The sequence below is a fragment of the Sus scrofa genome, chromosome 6 (assembly GCF_000003025.6).
Source record: "Sus scrofa isolate TJ Tabasco breed Duroc chromosome 6, Sscrofa11.1, whole genome shotgun sequence".
Classification (NCBI taxonomy): Eukaryota; Metazoa; Chordata; class Mammalia; order Artiodactyla; family Suidae; genus Sus; species Sus scrofa.
Genome location: NC_010448.4, coordinates 62,080,856 through 62,101,743, shown reverse-complemented (window position 1 = coordinate 62,101,743; position 20,888 = coordinate 62,080,856). Strand labels below are relative to the sequence as shown.

Below are 20,888 nucleotides of genomic sequence, written 5' to 3'. Positions count from 1 at the left end.
TGGAGCATGATGATGTGAGAAAAAAGAATGTAAACACGTATGTGTAACTGGGTCACCATACTATACAGTAAGGAAAAAAGATGGTATTGGGGAAATAACAATTAAAAAAAAAAAAGAAAAAGAAAAAAATGTTTAGAAGAAAATAATAAATTTTTTTCTTTGCATTTTTAGGGCCTTACCCATGGCACATGGAGGTTCCCAATCTAGGGGTCCAATCAGAGCTGTAGCCGCCAGCCTCCACCACAGCTACAGCAATGCTGGATCCTTAACCCACTGAGCAAGGCCAGGGATCAAACCCACAACCTCATGGTTCCTAGTCAGATTCGTTTCCACTGTGCCATGATGGGAACTGCTGTGGGTGTATCTTTATTTTTTTGTTTTTTGTCTTTTTATGGCCGCACCCAAGGCATATGGAGGTTCCCAGGCTAGGAGGTCTAACCAGAGCTGCAGCTGCTGGCCTACCCCACAGCCACAGCAACACCAGATCCAAGGCACATCTGCGACCTACACCACAGCTCACGGCAATGCTGGATCTGTAAACCACAGATCAAGGCCAGGGATCAAACCCGCAACCTCTTGGATTCCTAGTCGGATTCATTTCTGCTGTGCCATGACGAGAACTCTGGTTGCATCTTTAGAACAGGAACACTCCACAGTTTGCTGCAGTCTCCTCCACTCTCTATCGACCAATGTTTCTGTACCAATTGTGGTCTTCCCTGCTCCTGAAATCTTACAACTACAGACACTAGTCTACTGAATTCTGAGTATCAGAGCATATGACTTGGTTGAAAAACCTGGGGTTAAGATTCCCCTCAATAGTTGGACATTGTGTGTTATCCTGAGCAAGAAAGCAAGTCCATGCTGTCTCCAGAAGCATTAGGTGTGGACTGCCCCTTCCTCATGAAGACCTTTGAACCCACAGATCTCTGGCATCCAGGCAAAAAACTACGAACTACAAAGTCTTTCCGAGGAGGTCTTGACCATAATGCACAGGAGGCGAAAATGAGGCCATCAAACTGTCCCCTCTGAGGCACCCTAAGTTTGGATCTCCACAAAAGTTATCTACCCCTCAAGGTGACAGTCCTATTGTGCTATTCACTCCACACAGTGAATAGATTTCCAAGATTAAGGTGTTTAAACAAAAAGGCCTTTATTATTGCATAAGCCAGAGCAATGTGCAAGAGGCAATTTCTGGTTTGGTGACTTGGAAGTTGGAACTCTTCACCACAAGCACTACCTGAGACCAAGTGTGTCCCTGGAAAAGCTAGTTCCCTACAGGCTAGTAGCAGAACTCAGACCACCTTCTCTGGAGCAACACAGGGTTAGCCCTGTGCCCTAACTTGTCAGAGAAAAGATGAAGAGCCCGCAAGGCTCAAGACACAATTTCCCCCAACAAATGGGAGAGCAGAGGCCAGATGCACTGAGCATACTGGGGCAGTGACTGATGCCAACTGAGGACCTGCCAGATGCTAGAGGTAGGATGAAACTGGCAGAGATCTATCTGGCAAGGTACCTGGGCAGGTTATACACACGTCCCACATAATGCAAAATTTATGGTGAATCAATCCCCAGTCTGTGAATATTTGGATATGAGATTCAATTCAGGAAGAGGGTTTCTCACAGAGCCTTTCCCCCAACACAATCATACTAAGAGAAAGGCACATTCCCTGCATACACAAGGCCTTTCCCCAGTGTGAACTTTTTGATGTTTGCAGCTAAAGAATTTCCTACATTCCCTGCATGTGAGCTCTCCTGTGTCGAAGAAGGCCAGAGCTCTGAGTAAAGGATTTCCCACATTCACTGCACTCATAAGGCCTTGTTCCAGTGTGCACTGTCCTGTGTCGAATGAGGTGGGTTTTGCGGCTAAAGGATTTCTCACATTTACCACATTGATAAGGCCTTTCTCCAGTGTGAACTTTTTGGTGTTGAATGAGGACAGACTTCTGGCTAAAGGATTTCCCACATCCACTGCACTCATAAGGCCTTTCTCTACTATGAATTCTTTGGTGCTGATTAAGAACAGACTTCTCACTGAAAGATTTTCCACATTCAGTGCACTCATAAGGCCTAACTCCACTGTGAACTTTCCAGTGTCGAATGAGGTGGTTTTTACAGCTAAATGACTTTCCACATTCAGTGCATTCATAAGGCCTTGCTCTAGTGTGAACAGTCTTGTGTTGAAGGAGGCCAGAACTTTGCCTAAACGATTTCCCACATTCACTGCACTTATAAGGCCTTTCATTAGTATGTACTCTCTGGTGTTTGATGAGGATGGATTTCTGGATAAAAGATTTCCCACATTCAGAGCATGCATAAGGCCGTTCTCCAGTGTGAACTCTTTGGTGTTGAATGAGATCAGATTTCTGGCTAAAAGATCTCCAACATTCACCACACTCATAAGGCTTTGCTCCAGTGTGAACTCTCCAGTGTCGAATGAGGTGGGTTTTGCGGCTAAAGAATTTTCCACATTCACTACACCCGTAAGGCCTTTTTCCAATGTGAATTTGTTGGTGCTGAACAAATCCATATCTGCATTTGCTACACTCATCAAGACCTTCTCCAGTGCAGACTCTCTGGTGGTGAAGTGTGTGAGTGTTGCCAAAAATTTTCCTGCTCTCAATCCACTTGCTAAGGTTTTTTCCACTGTTTAAGGGCTCCCCACACTCAATGTTGCTGTGTGGCTTTTCACCGTTGGGAGTGGCCTGGTGCTGAAGAAGGCCCAAGGTAACTAGAAAGTTCTTTCCACCCTCCCCACAGGGAAGGGGCTTTCTTGACATATAGAATCTGCAGCCCATCACAATTGAGGCCCTGTCCATGTCCATTTTAAAGATTTTTTCTCCACTGCTATGCTCTTGGTACTGGTGAAGGTTTTCATTTAACCAGAAGTCCCTGGACCCCCCACCAAAGTATGATTTCTGCCCAGGATATGTTGCTTGGAGCTCAGTCAGCTGCAAAATGTCTTTCAAAATTGAGACACACTTCTCACAGGGGTGAGTCTTCTGGGTCGATGAAACTGACTGAGAAGTCTTGACCTGTGACATTCCCACAGAAATGCTCTGCTCAGAAAGTACCTCCTCACCCTGTGCTCCACACCAACAATCTGAAAGCAGAGGAATGCTAGTAAAGTGCATGTTAACTTTAGTGGGAGAGGAAGTCCCACAAACATGTGTGTCATACACATACATTCAAACCAGAAAATGAATCCATGGGAATGTTTTCAGGATGAGGCATTATTTTGAAGGGAGGGTTGCTCTACAGTATAGCCTCTAAAGATCACTTGAGAAAGAGGGGTAACTTTCCAGGACAAAGAAAACAAATATAAGATGCCACACGAGGAGGAGAGGCAGAATCACTGACTTGGCCCTCTGCGAACAGCTGTCAGCAAGAAACATGTACATACTATGCAGAAGTCCAGGCCTAGGGAAATACAGGTGGAACTGAGTGGCTGGTATTCAAGAACTATTTAAGAATATGTGGAGAAGGATCAAGATAGTGGAAGAGTAAGATGTGGTGCTCACCTTCTCCCACAAATGCATTAAAAAAAAAAAACTTCATGTAGAATGGTTTGCACAGAACATCTAGTGAACACTGGCAGAAGACCTTAAACCTCCAAAAAGGAAAAAGGGCAAGAAACTCTCCACATAACTGGGTAGAGCAAAAGGGGAAAAAAAAGAGAGAGAGAGACAGAGAGAAAAGGAATTGAGAGAGAGAGAAAAAGAATCCCTCCTGAGAGGGAGCTTTAAAGAGGAAAAGAACCCACACCCTGGGAAGCCACGTAACTGACAGTGAGATCAGTCCAGACAGACGGACCTTAAAATCGAGGAGAAAAGTGCAGAAGCTGGACTGAAGAGGAAAAGCAGAATGAGAGCTGCATTGATCATCTGCACCACTGCCCTGGACAGCACGGCCTGAGATGCTTGGGTCGGGTCTGGGCACTGACACTCAGATATAGAGGTCAGTTTCAGGGTGAGGGCTAGGGTTGGCTGTGTGCAGATAGCCTGAGGGGCTAAGGAGTTGTGCACCACAGAATGGGAAGCCAAGCACCACAGCTGAGGGAACCCAGGAGGAGGTCTGGGCCTGAAGAGAAGCAAGGCACCATTTGTTGGAGGGCAAAGAGGAGGAGGGGCAGACAGCCATAGGAGTATCTTTCCCTGCCCACACTCTTAAAGGGTGAGGTACCACATGCGAAGGCTATGGACGACAGGGCCCTCTTGTGTGGGCTAGGTGGGGGGCTAAGCACAAGGCACCCCTTGCATGGTCTACAGGCAGCAGGGGCAAACCACAGCAGTAATCTCAGACACAAGAGGTAAGCCTGGCCGGCCACCACTAGGGATCTGTGAACAGGTACAACCTGCAGCCCCAGGTACCTCAGAGGATGGTAAAGAAAATGGCACTGCAATGCAGCACCACCCATTGTTGATCTCATTCCCCTGGGAACGCACCTGCCCTGCTGCTGCCACTTGCCAGGGTGCAGGCAACTAGAGCAGCCTGCACCACCTTTCCATAGGTCCTTGCTACTGTCAAGGGCCCAGAAACCAGGCACTAGCTACTAGCCATGGCCATTGCCTCCATCTCCCTGGAAGCACACATGGCACCTTAAAAATAAAAAGTAAGCTCTCACAAAATACCCAGGGGTGCTCACGCATATAAATAGCCCTCAAAGACTACTGTAGTTTTTCCTGAATTCACGGAATAAGAAAAATATAAGCAAAATAAAGACGCTCAGGAACCCTTCCCATTTAAAAGAAGAGCATTCACCTGAAGAAGCAAACAATGAAACAGATCTCTGCATTCTAACAGACACAAAGTTCAAAAAGGGGACAGTGAAAATACTGCAGGGATTAAGGAGAATATGAAGGAATTAAGAGTGGGTATAAACAGTAAAGTACGTAACTTCAGAAAGGAACTAGAAAATACAAGGGGGAACCAAGAAAAATTCAAAAATTCATTTGCAGAGATACAAGCTGAGTTAAAGGCACTAAAGAGGAGTTCCCATCTTGGCGCAGCAGAAACAAACCCGACTAGGAACCATGAGGTTGGGGGTTTGATCCCTGGCCTCGCTCAGTGGGTTAAGGATCCGGCATTGCCGTGAGCTGTGGTGTAGGTCACAGATGTGGTTCGGATCTGGCATTACTGTGGCTGTGGCACAGGCCAGCAGCTGTAGCTCCAATTCGACCCCTAGCCCGGAAACCTCCACATGCCACAGGTGTGGCCCTAAAAAGACACACACACACACAAAAGCTCTAAAGAGCAGAATGAATAGTGCAGAGGAACATATCAGTGACTTGGAACATAGAATAATGAAAATCACCCAATCAGGACAGCAGACAGAAAACCAAATGACAAAACATGAAAGCAATATGAGATCTATGGGATAATACTATGTGGGCCAATCTACACACAATAGGGATTCCAGACAGAGAAGAAAAAGAGAAGGGGATTGAAAATATATTTGAAGAAATCATGGCTTTTCCGTAAACGGCCTAAGGTGACCTCTAAAAATGGTTTGCTATTAACTCCACCCAGAAACCCCCACAAAATCATGCAAATCAAGAGGTTCAAATCTTCATGTGCTCTTTTAAGAACACTCGTGAAACTGCCCAGGCCATTAAGGGTATGCATTTTTGATAAGCCACCAAGGATCTGAAGGATGTCCCTCTACAGAAGCAAAGTGTGCCAGTCTGTTGTTACAATGGTGGAGTTGGTAGGTGTGCCCAGGCCAAACAGTGCGGCTGGACACAGGGTTAGTGGCCCCAAAAGTGCTGGATTTTTATTGCACATGCTTAAAAATGCAGAGTAATGCTGAACTTAAAGGCTTAGATGTAAATTCTCTGGTCGTTGAACACATCCACGTGAACAAAGCCCCCAAGATGAAGCACAGAACTTACAAAGTGCATGGTCGGATCAACCCTTACATGGGATCTCCCTGCCACAATGAAATGGTCCTTACTGAAAAAGAGCAGACTGTTCCTAAAACAGAAGAAGAGGTTGCACAGAAGAAAAAGATATCCCGAAGAAACTGAAGAAGCAAAAACTTATGGCGTGGAAATAAATTTCGCAAAAATAAATGCAAATAAAAGTAAAAAAAAAAAAAGGAATTATGGTTGAAAACTTTCCAAATCTAAAGGAAACAGATTTCAAGGTACAAGAAGCACAGAGGGCCCCAAACAATTTGAACCCAAACAGGCCCACACGAAGACATACTATAACAAAAATGGCAGAAGTTAAAGAGGATTCTAAAGGTAGCAAGAGAAAAACAAAGACTTAATTATAAGGGAACCGCCCCCCCATAAAGCTGGTTTCTCCACAGAAACACAACAGGCCAGAAAAGAGTAGCAAGATATGTTCAACATTCTAAAAGGGAAAAATCTCAGCCCAGAATATTCTACCCAGCAAGAATATCATTTAAAATAGAAGAAGGAGTTCCCGTCGTGGCGCAGTGGTTAACAAATCCAACTAGGAACCATGATGCGGCGGGTTCGATCCCTGGCCTTGGTCAGTGGGTTAAGGATCCGGCGTTGCCGTGAGCTGTGGTGTAGATTGCAGATGTGGCTCAGATCCCACGTTGCTGTGGCTCTGGCATAGGATGGCAGCTACAGCTCCGATTAGACCCCTAGCCTGGGAACCTCCATATGCTGTGAGAGTGGCCCAAGAAATGGCAAAAAGACAAAAAAAAAAAAAAAAAAAAAAAGAGTACATCAATACTAAACCCTTTCTAAAAGAAATGCTAAAAAGGCTCCTCTAAATAAAAAAGAAGAAAGGAGAAATAGGATGGAGGAAATCACAACTGGAAAGCAAGCACTTAAATAAGCCAATATACATATGTAAAAGAAAAAAAAAAAAAACCCACTATTGTAAAAGCAATGATAAACACAAAGAGCAAAAGGACAAACATGAAGATATTAAAAAAAGGACTTCAGGAGTTCCCATCATGGTACATCAAAAACGAATCCGACTAGGAACCATGAGGTTGTGGGTTTGATCCCTAGCCTTGCTCAGTGGGTTAAGGATCCCATGTTGCTCTGGCTGTGGTGTAGGCCAGCAGCTGTAGCTCTGATTCGACCCCTAGCCTGGGAACCTCTACATGTTGTAGGTGTGGCCCTAAAAAGACCAAAAAAAAAGAAAGGACTTCAAAATCATAAAATGTGGGGATAGAAATCTTGACTTTTAGAATGTGTTTGAGTCTATAAGACTATCAAGCTAAAGCAAGCATATATAGGAAGAGGTTAGCATATCTGAAAAACAGGGAAACTACAAATCAAAACCAAACATTGCATATTCACAAAAACTAAAAAGAGGACACAAGCATAAACAAAGGGAAATTTCCAACCAAAAAAAATAAAGGAATAAAGGAGGAACATAGAATCAACTGACAATAAATACATATTTATCAATAATTACCTTAATGTCAATGGACTGAACACTCCAATCAAAACACATAGAGTGGCAGACTGGATTAAAAAACAAGAGCCTACAATATGCTGCCTACAAGAGACTCACCTTAGGGCAAAGGACACATATAAATTAAAAGTGAGGGGATGGAAAAAGATATTTCACACTAATGGAGAAGACAAGAAAGCAGGAGTTGAAATACTGACATCAGACAAAATGAAGGCCATAAAGAAAAAGAAGGACACTATTTATGGAGTTTCCATAAACTATTTATGAAGTTTCCTAGTCGGATTCGTGGTGCAGCAGAAATGAATCTGACTAGGAACCATGAGGATGCAGGTTCCATCCCTGGCCTCGCTCAGTGGGCTAAGGATCTGGTGTTGCCGTGAGTTGTGGTGTAGGTCACAGACGTTCCTTGGATCCTGTGTTGCTTTGGTGTAGGCTGGCAGCTGTAGCTCTGATTGGACCCCTGGCCTGGGAACCACCATATTCTGCAGGTGCAGTCCTGAAAAGCAAAATAAATCGATAAATAAATAAATAAAATATTAAAAAGGACACTATTTAATGATAAAAGGATTCATTCAAGAAGAGGATATTACAATTATCAATATATATGCCCCTAATATAGGAACATCCAGATAAATACAACAGATACTAACAAACATAAAAGGAGAAATTGATGGGAATACAATTAATAGTTGGAGACTTTTAACACCCCACTCACATCAATGGACAGATCCTCTAGACAGAAAATCAATAAGGTAACAGAGATCCTAAATGACACAATAGAACTGTTAGACTTAATTTACATTTTCAGGACATTACTTCCAAGAAATTAGAATATACATTCTTTTCAAGTGCACATGGAACACTCTCCAGGACTGACCACATATTGGGGCACAAAATTAACCTCAACAAATTTAAGAGTACAGAAATTATTTCAAGTATCTTCTTTGACCACAATGGTATGAAAGCAGAAATCAACCACAAGAAATGATAAAAAAACTGACTACATGGAGACTAAGCAACATGCTACTAAAAAAGCCAATGGGTCAATGATCCAATCAAAAAGGAAATTAAAAAACACCTCAAGACAAACGATAATGAAAACACAACCATTCAAAATCTATGGAATACTGCAGTGCTTAGAGAGAAGTTCATAGTGACAACAAAATTGTCAAATCTCTGACCAGATTCTCCAAGAAGAGGACAGAAAGAACTCAGATAAACAAAATAGGAAATGAGAAAGGAAAAATCTCAACAGATACTGCAGAAATACAAAAAACCATAAGAGAATACTAGGAACAATTATATGCCATCAAATTGGACAACCTAGAAGAAATGGACAACTTTCTGGAGACTTACAGCCTGCCGAAAGAGATCAACTGAACAGCCCAATCACTAGAAATGAAGTTGAGGAGTTCCCATCATGGTGCTGTGGAAACGAATCCACCTAGGAACCATGAGGTTTCGGGTTCAATCCCTGGCCTCTCGAGTCAAGGATCCAGTGTTACAGACATAGTTCATATCTGGTGTTGCTGTGGCTGTGCTGTAAGTTGGCAGTTACAGCTTTGATTAGACCCCTAGCCTGGTAATCTCCATATGCTAAGGGTGTGGCCCTAAAAAAAGAAAGGAAAAAAAAAAAAAAAAAAAAAAAAAGAAAAGAAATGAAGTTGAATATATAATAAAAACATTCCCTACAAACAAAAGTCCTGGACCAGATGGCTTCACAGGGGAATTCTACCAAACATATGAAGAACTTATACCCATTCTTCTTTAACTTTTCCAAAAGGTTGAAGAAGAAGGAACACTCCCAAAGACATTCTATGAAGCCACCATCACCCTAATACCAAAACCAGACGAAGACCCTAATACCAAAAAAGAAAATTACAGGCCAATATCATTGATGAATATAGACACAAAAATTCTCAGCAAAACTTTACCCCACTGAATCCAACAACATATAAAAAAGATCATACACCACGACCAAGTGGGATTCATCCCAACCAAGTTCACAAGGATGGTTCAACATACACAAGTCAATTAACGTCATACACCACATTAACAAAAGAAAAAAACCACATGATCGTCTCAATAGATGCAGAAAAAGCATTTGACAAAATCTAATACCAACTCATGATAAAAACTCTACCAAAGTGGGTATAGAGGGAACATATTTTAACAAAAGTTATTTATGACAAACCTACAACCAATATAATACTCAACAGAGAAAAGCTGAAAGCCTTCCCACTAAAATCTGGAACAAGACAAGGATGCCCACTCTCACCACTTTTATTCAACACAGTATTGGAAGGCCTAGCCACAGCAATCAGACAAACAAAAGAAATAAAAGGTATCCAAACTGAAAGAGAAGAGGTAAAACTGTCACTCTATGCAGATGACATGATACTATATATAGAAAACCCTAAGGACTCCAAACAAAAACTATTTGAACTGATCTATGAATTCAGCAAAGCAGCAGAATCCAAGATTAATATTCAGAAATCAGTTGCACTTCTGTATACTGACAATGAAATTTTAGACAAGGAATATAAAAATATAATTCCTTTTATTTTTTTTTATTATTATTATTATTACTTTGTCTTTTTGCCTTTTCTAGGGCCGTTCCCCATGGCATATGGAGGTTCCCAGGCTAGGGATCCAATCGGCGCTGTAGCCGCTGGCCTACACCACAGCCACAGCAACGTGGGATCGAGCCGCGTCTGTGGCCTACACCATAGCTTCCGGCAACGCTGGATCCTTAACCCACTGAGCAAGGCCAGGAATCGAACCCGAAACCTCATGGTTCCTAGTCGGATTCGTTAACCACTGCGCCACAATGAGAACTCCCATACTTCCTTTTAAAAATCACACCCCCCAAAATGAAATACCTCGAAATAAACCTGACCAAGGAGGTTAAAGACTTATATGCTGATAGAGTTTCTGTTGTGGCACAGTGGTTAACGAATCCGACTAGGATCTGTGAGGACAAAGGTTCCATCCCTGGCCTTGCTCAGTGGGTTAAGGATTCGGCATTGCCGTAAGCTGTGGTGTAGGTTGCAGACACGGCTTGGATCCTGAGTTGTGGTGGCTCTGGCATAGGCTGGTGGCTACAGCTCCGATTGGACCCCTAGCCTGGGAATTTCCATATGTCACCAGGGCAGCCCAAGAAACAGCAAAAAAGACATATGCTAAGAACTATAAAACATTAATCAAGGAAATTAAGGAGGATTCAAAGAAATGGAAAGATAGTCCATGCTCCTGGATTGGAAGAATTCATATTGTTAAAATGGCTCAGTGGTTAACGAATCCGACTAGGAACCATGAGGTTGCGGGTTCGATCCCTGGCCTTGCTCAGTGGGTTAAGGATCTGGCGTTGCCATAAGCTATGGTGTACGTTGCAGATGTGGCTCGAATCCTGGGTTGCTGTGGCTCTGGCATAGGCCAGCAGCTACAGCTCCGATTTGACCCCTAGCCTGGGAACCTCCATATGCCACGGGAGCGGCCCAAGAATTGGAAAAAAGACCAAAAAAAAAAAAAGCCATACACCCAAAGCAATCTACAGATTCAATGCAATCCCCATCAAATTACCCAGGACATTTTTCACAGAACTAGAACAAACAATCTAAAAATTTATATGGAACCATAAAAGACCCAGAATTGCCAAGCAATCCTGAAGGGGAAAAAACCAAGAAGGAGGCCTAACTCTCCCAGACTTCAGACAATATTACAAAGCTACAGTAATCAAGACAGTGTGGTACTGGTACCAAAACAGACATACAGACCAATGGAACAGAACAGAGAAGCCAGAAATAAATCCAGAGACCTATGGTCAATAAATCTTTGAAAAAGGAGGCAAGAATATAAAATGGGCAAAAAACAGTCTCTTCAGCAAGTGGTGCTGGGAAAACTGGACAGCTGCATGTAAATCAATGAAACTATAATACACCCTCACATTATGCACAAAAATTAACTCAAAATGGCTTAAAGACTTAAACATAAGACAAGACACCATAAGACTCCTAGAAGATAACACAGGCACAACATTCTGTGACATCAACTGTGCAAATGTTTTCTTAGGTCAGTCTTCCAAGGCAACAGAAATAAAAACAAAAATAAACCAATGGGACCTAATCAAACTGACAAGCTTTTGCATAGCAAAGGAAACGGTTTAAAAAAAAAAAAGACAACCTATGGAATGGGAGGAAATAGTTTCAAGTGAGGCAACTGACAAGGGCTTAATCTCCAAAATATACAAATAACTTATACAACTCAACAGCAAAAAAACCAACAACCCAATTGAAAAATGGGCAGAAGACCTGAATAGACATTTCTCCAAAGATATACAGATGGCCAGTAGGCACATGAAAAAATGCCCAACATCCCTAATTATTACAGAAATGCAAATCAAAACCACAATGAGGTACCACCTCACACTGATCAGAATGGCTGATTAACAAATCAAAAATAACAAATGCTGGAGAGAGTGTGGAGAAAAGGGTACCCTCCTTCACTGTTGGTGGGAATGTAAATTGGTACAACCACTATGGAAAACAGCATGGAGGTACCTCAAAAAACTAAATATAGAACCACCATATGACCCAGCAATCTCACTTCTGGGTATAAACCCAGACAAAACTTTTATTCAAAAAAGATACATGCACCCCCTATGTTCATTGCAGCGCTATTCACAATAGCCAAGACATGGAAATGACCTTGGAAACAACCTAAATGTCCACTGAAAGGTGACTGGATTAAGAAGATGTGGTATATATACACAGTGGAACACTACTCCAGCCATAAAAAAGAACAAAGGGGTTAGTAGATGCGAACTTTTGCATTTGGAGTGGATAAGCAATATCCTGCTGCATAGCACAGGGACCAATATCTAGTCCCTTGTGATGGAACATGACGGAGGATAATGTGAGAAAAAGAATATATATATATATATATATATATATATATATTACTGGGTCACTTTGCTATACAGCAGAAATTGACAGAACATTGTAAATCAAATATAATAGAAAAAATAAAAATCTCAAGAGGAGTTCCTGTTGTGGCACAGCAAAAACGAATCCAACTAGTGAGGATGTGCATTTGATCCCTGGCCTCACTCAGTGGGTAAGGATCTGGTGTTGCCCTGAGCTGTGGTTTAGGTCACAGACGTGGTTCTGATCCCGTGTTGCTGTGGTTGTGGCCTAGCCCAGCAGCTGTAGTGCCAATCAATCCCTAGCCTGGGAACTTCCAGATGCAGTGGGTGTTGCCCTAAAAACCAGGAAAAAAAAAAAAAAAAAAAGAATATGTAGCTACCACGAAACACCTTACAGCATACACCATACTATAGCATTTGGCTCTATTTATTTTTTATTTATTTTTTTATTTTATTTTATTTATTTATTTTTTTTTTTGTCTTTTGTCTTTTGTCTTTTCTGTTGCTGTTGTTGTTGTTGCTATTTCTTGGGCCGCTCCCTCGGCATATGGAGGTTCCCAGGCTAGGAGTTGAATCGGAGCTGTAGCCACCTGCCTAAGCCAGAGCCACAGCAACTCGGGATCCGAGCCGCGTCTGCAACCTACACCACAGCTCACGGCAACGCCGGATCGTTAACCCACTGAGCGAGGGCAGGGATCGAACCCGCAACCTCATGGTTCCTAGTCGGATTCGTTAACCACTGCGCCACGACGGGAACTCCTCTATTTATTTTTTAAATGGGTTTATTTGTTTTTCATTTTGGCTACGCTCGTGGCATGTGGAAGTTCCTGAGCCAGGGAAAGAACTCATGCCACAGCAGCGACCTGAGCCACTTCATTGACCCTGGATCCTTAGCCGGCTGTGCCACAAGGGAACTCCAACTCTCGGCCTTATTACTGGGTTTTGCAGATACTGTGTTTTTTACGAACTGAAGGTTTGTGGCAACCCTGTGTCCAGCAAGTCTGTCAGTGCCATCTTCCCAGCAGCATTTGCTCACTTTGTGTTGTTGTGTTACCTTCTGATAATTCTCACAACGCTTCAAACTTTTCCATTATTACTGTATTTGTTATGGTGACCTATGATCAGTGATCTTTGATGTAACTGCTATGAATCACTGAAGGCCCGGACAATGGAATGGTTAGAATTTTTTAGCAAAAAAAGTACTTTTTTTATTTTTGGTCTTTTCTACGGCCGCACACATGGCATATAGAGGTTCCCAGGCTAGGGATCTAATAGGAGCTGTAGCCACTGGCCTACGCCAGAGGCACAGCAATGTGAGATCCAAGCTGCATCTTCAACCTACACCACAGCTCATGGGAGCGCTGGATCCTTAACCCACTGAGCAAGGCCAGGGACTGAACCCGCAACCTCAGGGTTCCTAGTGGAATTCGTTAACCACTGAGCCAAAAAAAGTACTCCAAAAAAAGTACTTTTTAATTAAGGTAGCTATACTGATTTTTAGGATAATTCCATTGCACACTTAATCCACTACAGTATAGTGTAAACATACCTTTTTTTTTTTTTTTTTTTAAAGGGTTGCACCCAAAGTTAGCCCTATGGAAGCTCCCAGGCTCGGGGTCGAATCCAACCTGCAACTGCCAGTCTACGCCACAGCCACAATCAGTCCAGATCTAAGCTGCATCTGTGACCTACACTGCAGCCTGCACCAATACCAGATCCTCAACACACTGAGCAAGGCCAGGGATCGAACTTGCAACCTCATGGATACTAGTGAGGTTCTTAATCTGCACCAAAACACTGGTGGACACAAGGCAGTTTCCTGGTATCATTTAAACAGAGCCTCAGGAGTTCCCGTCATGGCACAGTGGTTAACGAATCCGACTAGGAACCATGAGGTTGCGGGTTCGGTCCCTGTCCTCGCTCAGTGGGTTAAGGATCCGGCTTTGTCGTGAGCTGTGGTGTAGGCTGCAGACACAGCTCAGATCCCACATTGCTGTGGCTCTGGCATAGGCTGGCAGCTACAGCTCCGATTAGACCCCTAGCCTGAGAACCTGCATATGCTGTGGGAGCGGCCCTAGAAAAGGCAAAAAAACAAAACAAAACAAAACAAGAAAAACTTCTCATCAGAAGGGAGGAAAAAAAAAAGATCTAACTCTGTATGGAAATGGGTGTAGGAGTTCCCATCGTGGCTCAGTGGTTAAAAAACCCAACTAGGAACCATGAGGTTGCGGGTTCGGTCCCTGTCCTCGCTCAGTGGGTTAAGGATCCGGCGTTGCCGGGAGCTGCGGTGTAGGTTGCAGATGCGGCTCGGATCCTGTGTTGCTGTGGCTCTGGCGTAGGCTGGCAGCTACAGCTCCACATGGACCCCTAGCCTGGGAACCTCCACATGCCGTGGGAGCAGCACTAGGAAAGGCAAAAAGACAAAAAAAAAAAAAAAAAAAAAAAAGAAAGAAAGAAAGAAAGAAAGAAATGGGTGTTAACTGTTAACTGGACTCGCTGACTCACCGTTGTGTGCATTTTGCAATATATACAAATACCAAATCACTATGTTACACACCTGAAACTAATATGTCATAGCTCACTCATATCTCAAGTTTATTTTATTTTTGAGGGCTGTGCCCACAGCATGTGGAAGTTCCCAGGCCAGGGATAGAACCCACATCACAGTAGTAACAATGCCAGATTACTGCTAGGCCACCAGAGTACTCCCAAGTATGTCTCCAATTAAAAAAAAAAAAGAGAGAGAGAGAGAGAGAAGAAGAAAAAGAAAGAATCTGGAGCACAAGTGCCACACATCTGGACACAGTCATCCAGCTAAGGAGAGACCAAGAAATGCCAGGTCTACTAGGATGACGGCCAGACTAACTCCCAGACGCTTTCCTGCGTGCCTCGGGGCAGCAGGTGATGGGGCTGCTTGAGAAGCACAGTGCTCAGAGCAGAGTACACAGCTCGGCACTGGCACCCACAGCACTGAGGCCAGGCAAGTGGGGACGCCAGCCAGGGCCACGGTCAAGCTGTGCAATGGACAGAGCTGCCTCTTGGATGGGGAAAGACAGACCGGCTAAGGACCCTGAGAAGAATATGAAGGCCTTACCCAGGGATGTTGTAAGTGCCAAGGTCTCCAGCATCACATCACGGTACAGGCATCTCTGAGCCTCATCAAGGAGCCCCCACTCCTCCTGGGAGAAGTAAATGGCCACGTCTTCAAAGGTGACACAGGCCTGCCATGATGGGGACAGTTCATGCCATGATCAACTTCTCTCATAGGACCCCAAGGTCATCCACCCATCCACTGCTCACCCACCTCCCCATTTCCCCATCTCAGAGGAGAGTCCAGATCCTGGTGACAGTGATGTGCACTCTTCTCATGGTCCCTTTGATTACTCTGTCCACCCGTGGCAACAGGCAATGGGCAGACAGATTATACCTAAGCTCTGGGCCTGGAGTGCAGAAAAGGACTCTCTCTTACCAAGCAATTCTCTGAGGATGCCCCAGCTCATGCCTCTGAGATGCAGCCAAGGGTGTGGACTAACATTTCACCCTCATGTCCTCAACGCCAGGGCCTGCAGGGTATCAGCTCACATTCCCTTTCCACGTGGACATCATTTTTACAACCTTCTTCTCTCACAGTCCCCATCTCTGTCCCTCCCTGCAACAGAGCTATCTACTTGTCCTTGGTCCATGTTGTAGAACACATGGCATATGGAGAGCGCCTGGTAAATTCAATACCATTCAGAACCCCAGTGGTCCCCACAGCCACCGGCAGTCCTGTCCGACTCTGTTTCTTGTTTCAACCTCAGCCCCTCAGAACCACGTGTGGATCTCGTATACCCACGATCCTCTTCCACCTGGGCTACGCTTGATGTGCTCTCTCATCCATCACAGACTTCCTCTCTCTTCCTAACCGTCATCAAAATCCAATCCCAGGAGTTCCCATTGTGGCGCAGTGGTTAACGAATCCAACTAGGAACCATGAGGTTGCGGGTTCGGTCCCTGCCCTTGCTCAGTGGGTTAACGATCCGGCGTTGCCATGAGCTGCGGTGTAGGTCGCAGACACGGCTCAGATCCCGCGTTGCTGTGGCTCTGGCGTAGGCCGGTGGCTACAGCTCCAATTCGACCCCTAGCCTGGGAACCTCCATATGCCGAGGGAGCGGCTCAAGAAATAGCAAAAAAAAAAAAAAAAAAGAGAGACAAAATCCAGTCCCAGAGGCTTTCTGCCCCAGGCCGGTGACTCTCCCAGATGACCACGTGTCCCCTAACTAACCCACCAACATGACTGCAACTTCCTAGACACACAAGGTCACAACAATATACTAAGGAGCCCACCATACAGTGAATAAGCAGTACTCCTGGCCTCACTGTTCTCTTGACTCCATCATCCCTATGTCTCTACTTCTGCCTAATGTACTCAGCCCTGAGAAGCCTACATCACCTGCCGCCACCCTCCCTCCCACACCGCTCCCATGGCCACGTATCTCCTTCACCTGCGGTTTGTGATGTCTCATCCTCCACCTAAGCAGGAGGCCAAGCCCTCAAAGCCCCCTCTTCTCTCCCTGGGCTATTAGTAACATCATCATGACCAAGATCATTGCCACTAAATGTGACTCACAGTGTTATGGACTCAACGTATGCAGCCTCCCAAAATGGACACATTGAAGCCTGAATCCTCAATGTGATGGTATCTGGAGGTAGGGCCTTTGGGAAGTAGCCAGGTTCAGATGAGGTCATGAGAAGGGACACTTTACACGAAGAGGAAGATAGATGTCTCTTGTTCCCTCCACCCGCCTGTACCAAGAAAAAGCTAAGCGAGGATGCAGTAAAAAGGGAACCAACTGCAAGGCAGGAAGAGACTCCCTGTCTAGGAATCCAATCTGCCAGCACTTTGTTTTGGACTCCTCAGCTTCTAGAACTGTAAGAAAGCGAAGTGTTTTGTTTTAGCTGTCCAAGTAAGACACTCAGTTTCCCCACCTTCTGCAGATGTCTCTATACTGAAACCCCTCCCAGAGACCTAGACCTGTGTGCCCAGCTGCCCACTTAATAACTCTACTCATTAGTTCTCTGAAACATCTCATACACTATGGTCAAAAAAAAAAAAAAAAAAAAAAATCCTAATACCCTGATTGAAAATTAATAGTTATGACCAAATTCCATATCCCATTATCCCATTTCATGGAACTTCAATCCCTCTCACTGCTAAACCCCCAAAACTTGCAATCAACTATGACTTGTACCTTTTCCTTTTTTAAAAAAGCTCCATTTATTTATTGGAGTTCCCGGTGTGGCATGGCAGAAACGAATCCAACTAGGAACCATGTTTCAGGTTCGATCCATAGCCTTGCTCCGTGGGTTAAGGTTCTGGCGTTGCCAGGAGCTATGGTGTAGGTTGCAGATGTAGCTTGGATCCTGCGTAGCTGTGGCTGTGGCACAGGCCAGCAGCTGTAGCTCCGATTTGACCCCCATCCTGGGAACCTCCATATGTTGTGAGTGGGGCCCTAAAAAGACCAAAAAAAAAAAAAAAAAGTTTATTTATTTACTTTTTTTTTTTTTTTTGCGTTTTAGAAGCAAGTCCGAGGCATATGGAGGTTCCCAGGCTAGGGGTCCAATCAGAGCTGTAGCCACCGGCCTATGCCACAGCCACAGCCACGCAGGATCCCAGCCGTGTCTGCAACCTACACCACAGCTCACAGCAACAGCAGATCCTTAACCCATAGAGCGAGGCCAGGGACGGAACCCCCATCCTCATGGATACTAGTAGGATTTGTTACCGCTGAGCCACGATGGGAACTCCCGTGACTTCTACGTTTGTATCTCACATTCCAAATCAGAAAATCAGAGCAGATTTACTTTTAAAAAAAAAAAAGAAAAGAAAGAACGAAGATCCAGAATCCAACCATTTCTACCACCTCCAAGGCCACCACACTCATCGGGACTATAGCAGTAGCTTTCTCTCTGTTCTTCCTAACTCCTTCCTCACACCTCCCATTCAGTTCTCCACACTGCAGTCACAGGGAGCCTGATAAGAGCTGGGACAGATCACCTACAGAAAAGACACTCAACTTCTAAAAAAAAAAAAAAAAGACACTCAACTTCTCAGAGAGCCATTCCAGTCCTGAGTCTTGCCCCCTTGCTCTGTTCCCATGGGAAAGACAGGAGACTGGGCCACCTGAAAATGGCAGCCCGGCATCCAAGCGCGACTCTGCCTCACATTCTCTGTTCCCTGAACACATTAAGGCAGACCTCGGAGTTCCCGAATCCTCCCGCCTCATTTGCACCCCCAAGTCCTTACACCTGCCGGCCCCTCCACCTGTAACCCTCTCCCACGCGCCACCACAAATCCGTCAGAAAAAAAAACCCGACCCATGAAGGCCTCGCTGTCTTGGACACCGGGGCCTGGGCTGCAGGCACGTGAGCAGGCGACCCGCACTGGCGCTTTTAGGCACGGGTGGGTGGGGTGAGGGCCCGGAGGTCGAGCATTTACCCGAGGCGGGTCCCAAAGCGCCGCGGCCGCCATCGGACACTCTGGGCGGAGCGGGGCCAGGAGCGGTGGCGGGACGCGGGCACGGCGGTCTCTTTGCCGGGGCTGGAATGGAGCACCCGGGCGGCGTCTCAGTGCAGCGCGGACGGCACCTCCTCTTGGACCTTCTCAGTCTTGACTCTATTCTCCAGAACGTGAGACGAAACGCCGACAAATCAACCGCCACGAGGGAGACGCCGGAAGTCCCGCCCCAAGTAGGTGCGCACATTACGGAAACCCACTTCTTCCAAACTCTCATTGGCTCAATGCCGAAGACGCCCTGCGCAGAGCCCTCTGGGTAATATAGTCCCCACGTCTTTGAGCCCAAGCGCAAGGCGCCACTTACCAGGACCTCGGAGAAAGGTGGCACCTGTGCGAAGAAGTTACGAGAGGAGTTCCCTTGTGGCGCGGAGGAAACGAATCTGACTTGCAACCATGAGGTTACAGGTTCGATCCCTGGCCTCGCTCAGTGGGTTAGGGACCCGACGTTGCCTTGAGCTGTGGTGTAGGTCGCAGACGCAGCTTAGATCCAGGGTTGCTGTGGCTCTGGTGCAGGCCGGTGGCTACAGCTCCAATTCGACCCCTAGCCTGGGAACCTCCCTATGCCGAGGGAGCCCCCCCCCCCAAAAAAAGGACTGCTTGCTTGCTGCCTGTGTGTTCGCGGAGTTCATTCTTTGCGCACGCAAGAACACGGATGATTCCGGTATCATCTTTCTGGTATCAGCAGTGTCTGTGACAACAAAGTCCCCCTAAAACTGAGACCTCCTATTGAATTTATGCTTAATCTCTCTATCCAAAACTATTCTCTTCTGACCTCAATCCCATGCTAGCTAATCAAGCAGAGTCAGGTTGATACCAGAAAGATGATACCGGAACCTAGGTTCTTGTTTACGGCAGTCCATGAATGAACTCCACGAACACACAGGCAGCAAGCAAGCAAAGTCTTTATTTTTTATTTTTTGCCTTTTGTGTTTTTAGGGCCACACCCGTGGCACATGGAGGTTCCCAGGCTAGGGGTCCAATCGGAGCTGCAGCTACCGGCCTACGCCACAGCAACACGGGATCCAAGCCGCGTCTGCGACCTACACCCCAGCTCATGGCAATGCTGGATCCTTAACCCACTGAGCAAGGCCAGGGATTGAACCTGCAACCTCATGGTTCCAGTCGGATTTGTTTCTGCTGTGTCACGACGGGAAATCCAAGCAAAGTTTTGTTTTGTTTTGTTTTCCTTTTCTGGGGCCACTCCCGAAGCATATGGAGGTTCCCAGGCTAGGGGTCTAATTGGAGCTATAGCCACTGGCCTACGCCAGAGCCACAGCTACTTGGGATCCAAGCCACATCATCGACCTACACCACAGCTCATGGCAATGCTGGATCCTTAACCTACTGAGCAAAGGCAGGGATCAAACCCACAACCTCATGGTTCCTAGTTGGATTTGTTAACCACTGCAGCACGACAGGAACTCCAAGTATTGCTTTTTCTGAGATGTGTGTGTACTGTGGCTGTTCCTTGAAATTCAATGACTCAAAGTGTTGACAGCAAGTACCTGTGTGGTTATTTGTATTATGTATAATAAAATATGGGGGCTTCCTCAGTTTGGATTTGGGCTGTTTTTGTTGAAACACACCACAGTCCTCCTGTGGCATAACTGATGCTTGACTTTATAAAAAAACTTTAGAAATAGTGGTGGCAGAAGCACAACATTGCAAATGTACTTAATGTGATTGAAATGTACACTTAAATGACTGAAAAGACAAATTTAATATTGCATAGCATTTACCACTATGTACATACACATACGAAAAGTGCCTAAACTGAGAGATTTTCTCCAAATTGCCAAACCCCTAAACTTTCTGCTGTTACACTATTTCAAAATGTCATGAACAGTTCCACTGATGAAGCTAAAACAGCATCATATTTGCATTAGGAATACATAGTGTAAAAATAGGGCTTCTTATAGGATTATGATTTCCAGGACCTAACTATCCCATTCTACATACAGTAAGAAATTTCTATCAAGAATCTGACAGTAGAAGAAATGGATAAAT

The 20,888-nt window shown here is 45.1% G+C and overlaps 1 protein-coding gene and 1 pseudogene across 1 annotated transcript in view; one reads left to right on the top strand and one right to left on the bottom strand.

The window, feature by feature from the left end:
- The window catches only part of ZNF134 (zinc finger protein 134), a 38,986-nt gene extending 20,052 nt beyond the window's left edge, over positions 1–18,934 (bottom strand). Inside the window, exons 1-2 of the mRNA XM_021097342.1 lie at positions 18,804–18,934; positions 15,420–15,546 (exon numbers count right to left, since the gene is read on the bottom strand). Coding sequence (XP_020953001.1) covers positions 15,420–15,546; positions 18,804–18,836 — 160 coding nt within the window. The 5' untranslated portion in view covers positions 18,837–18,934. The remainder of the gene's footprint in view (positions 1–15,419; positions 15,547–18,803) is intronic.
- On the top strand, positions 5,205–6,094 carry LOC110261330 (annotated as a pseudogene).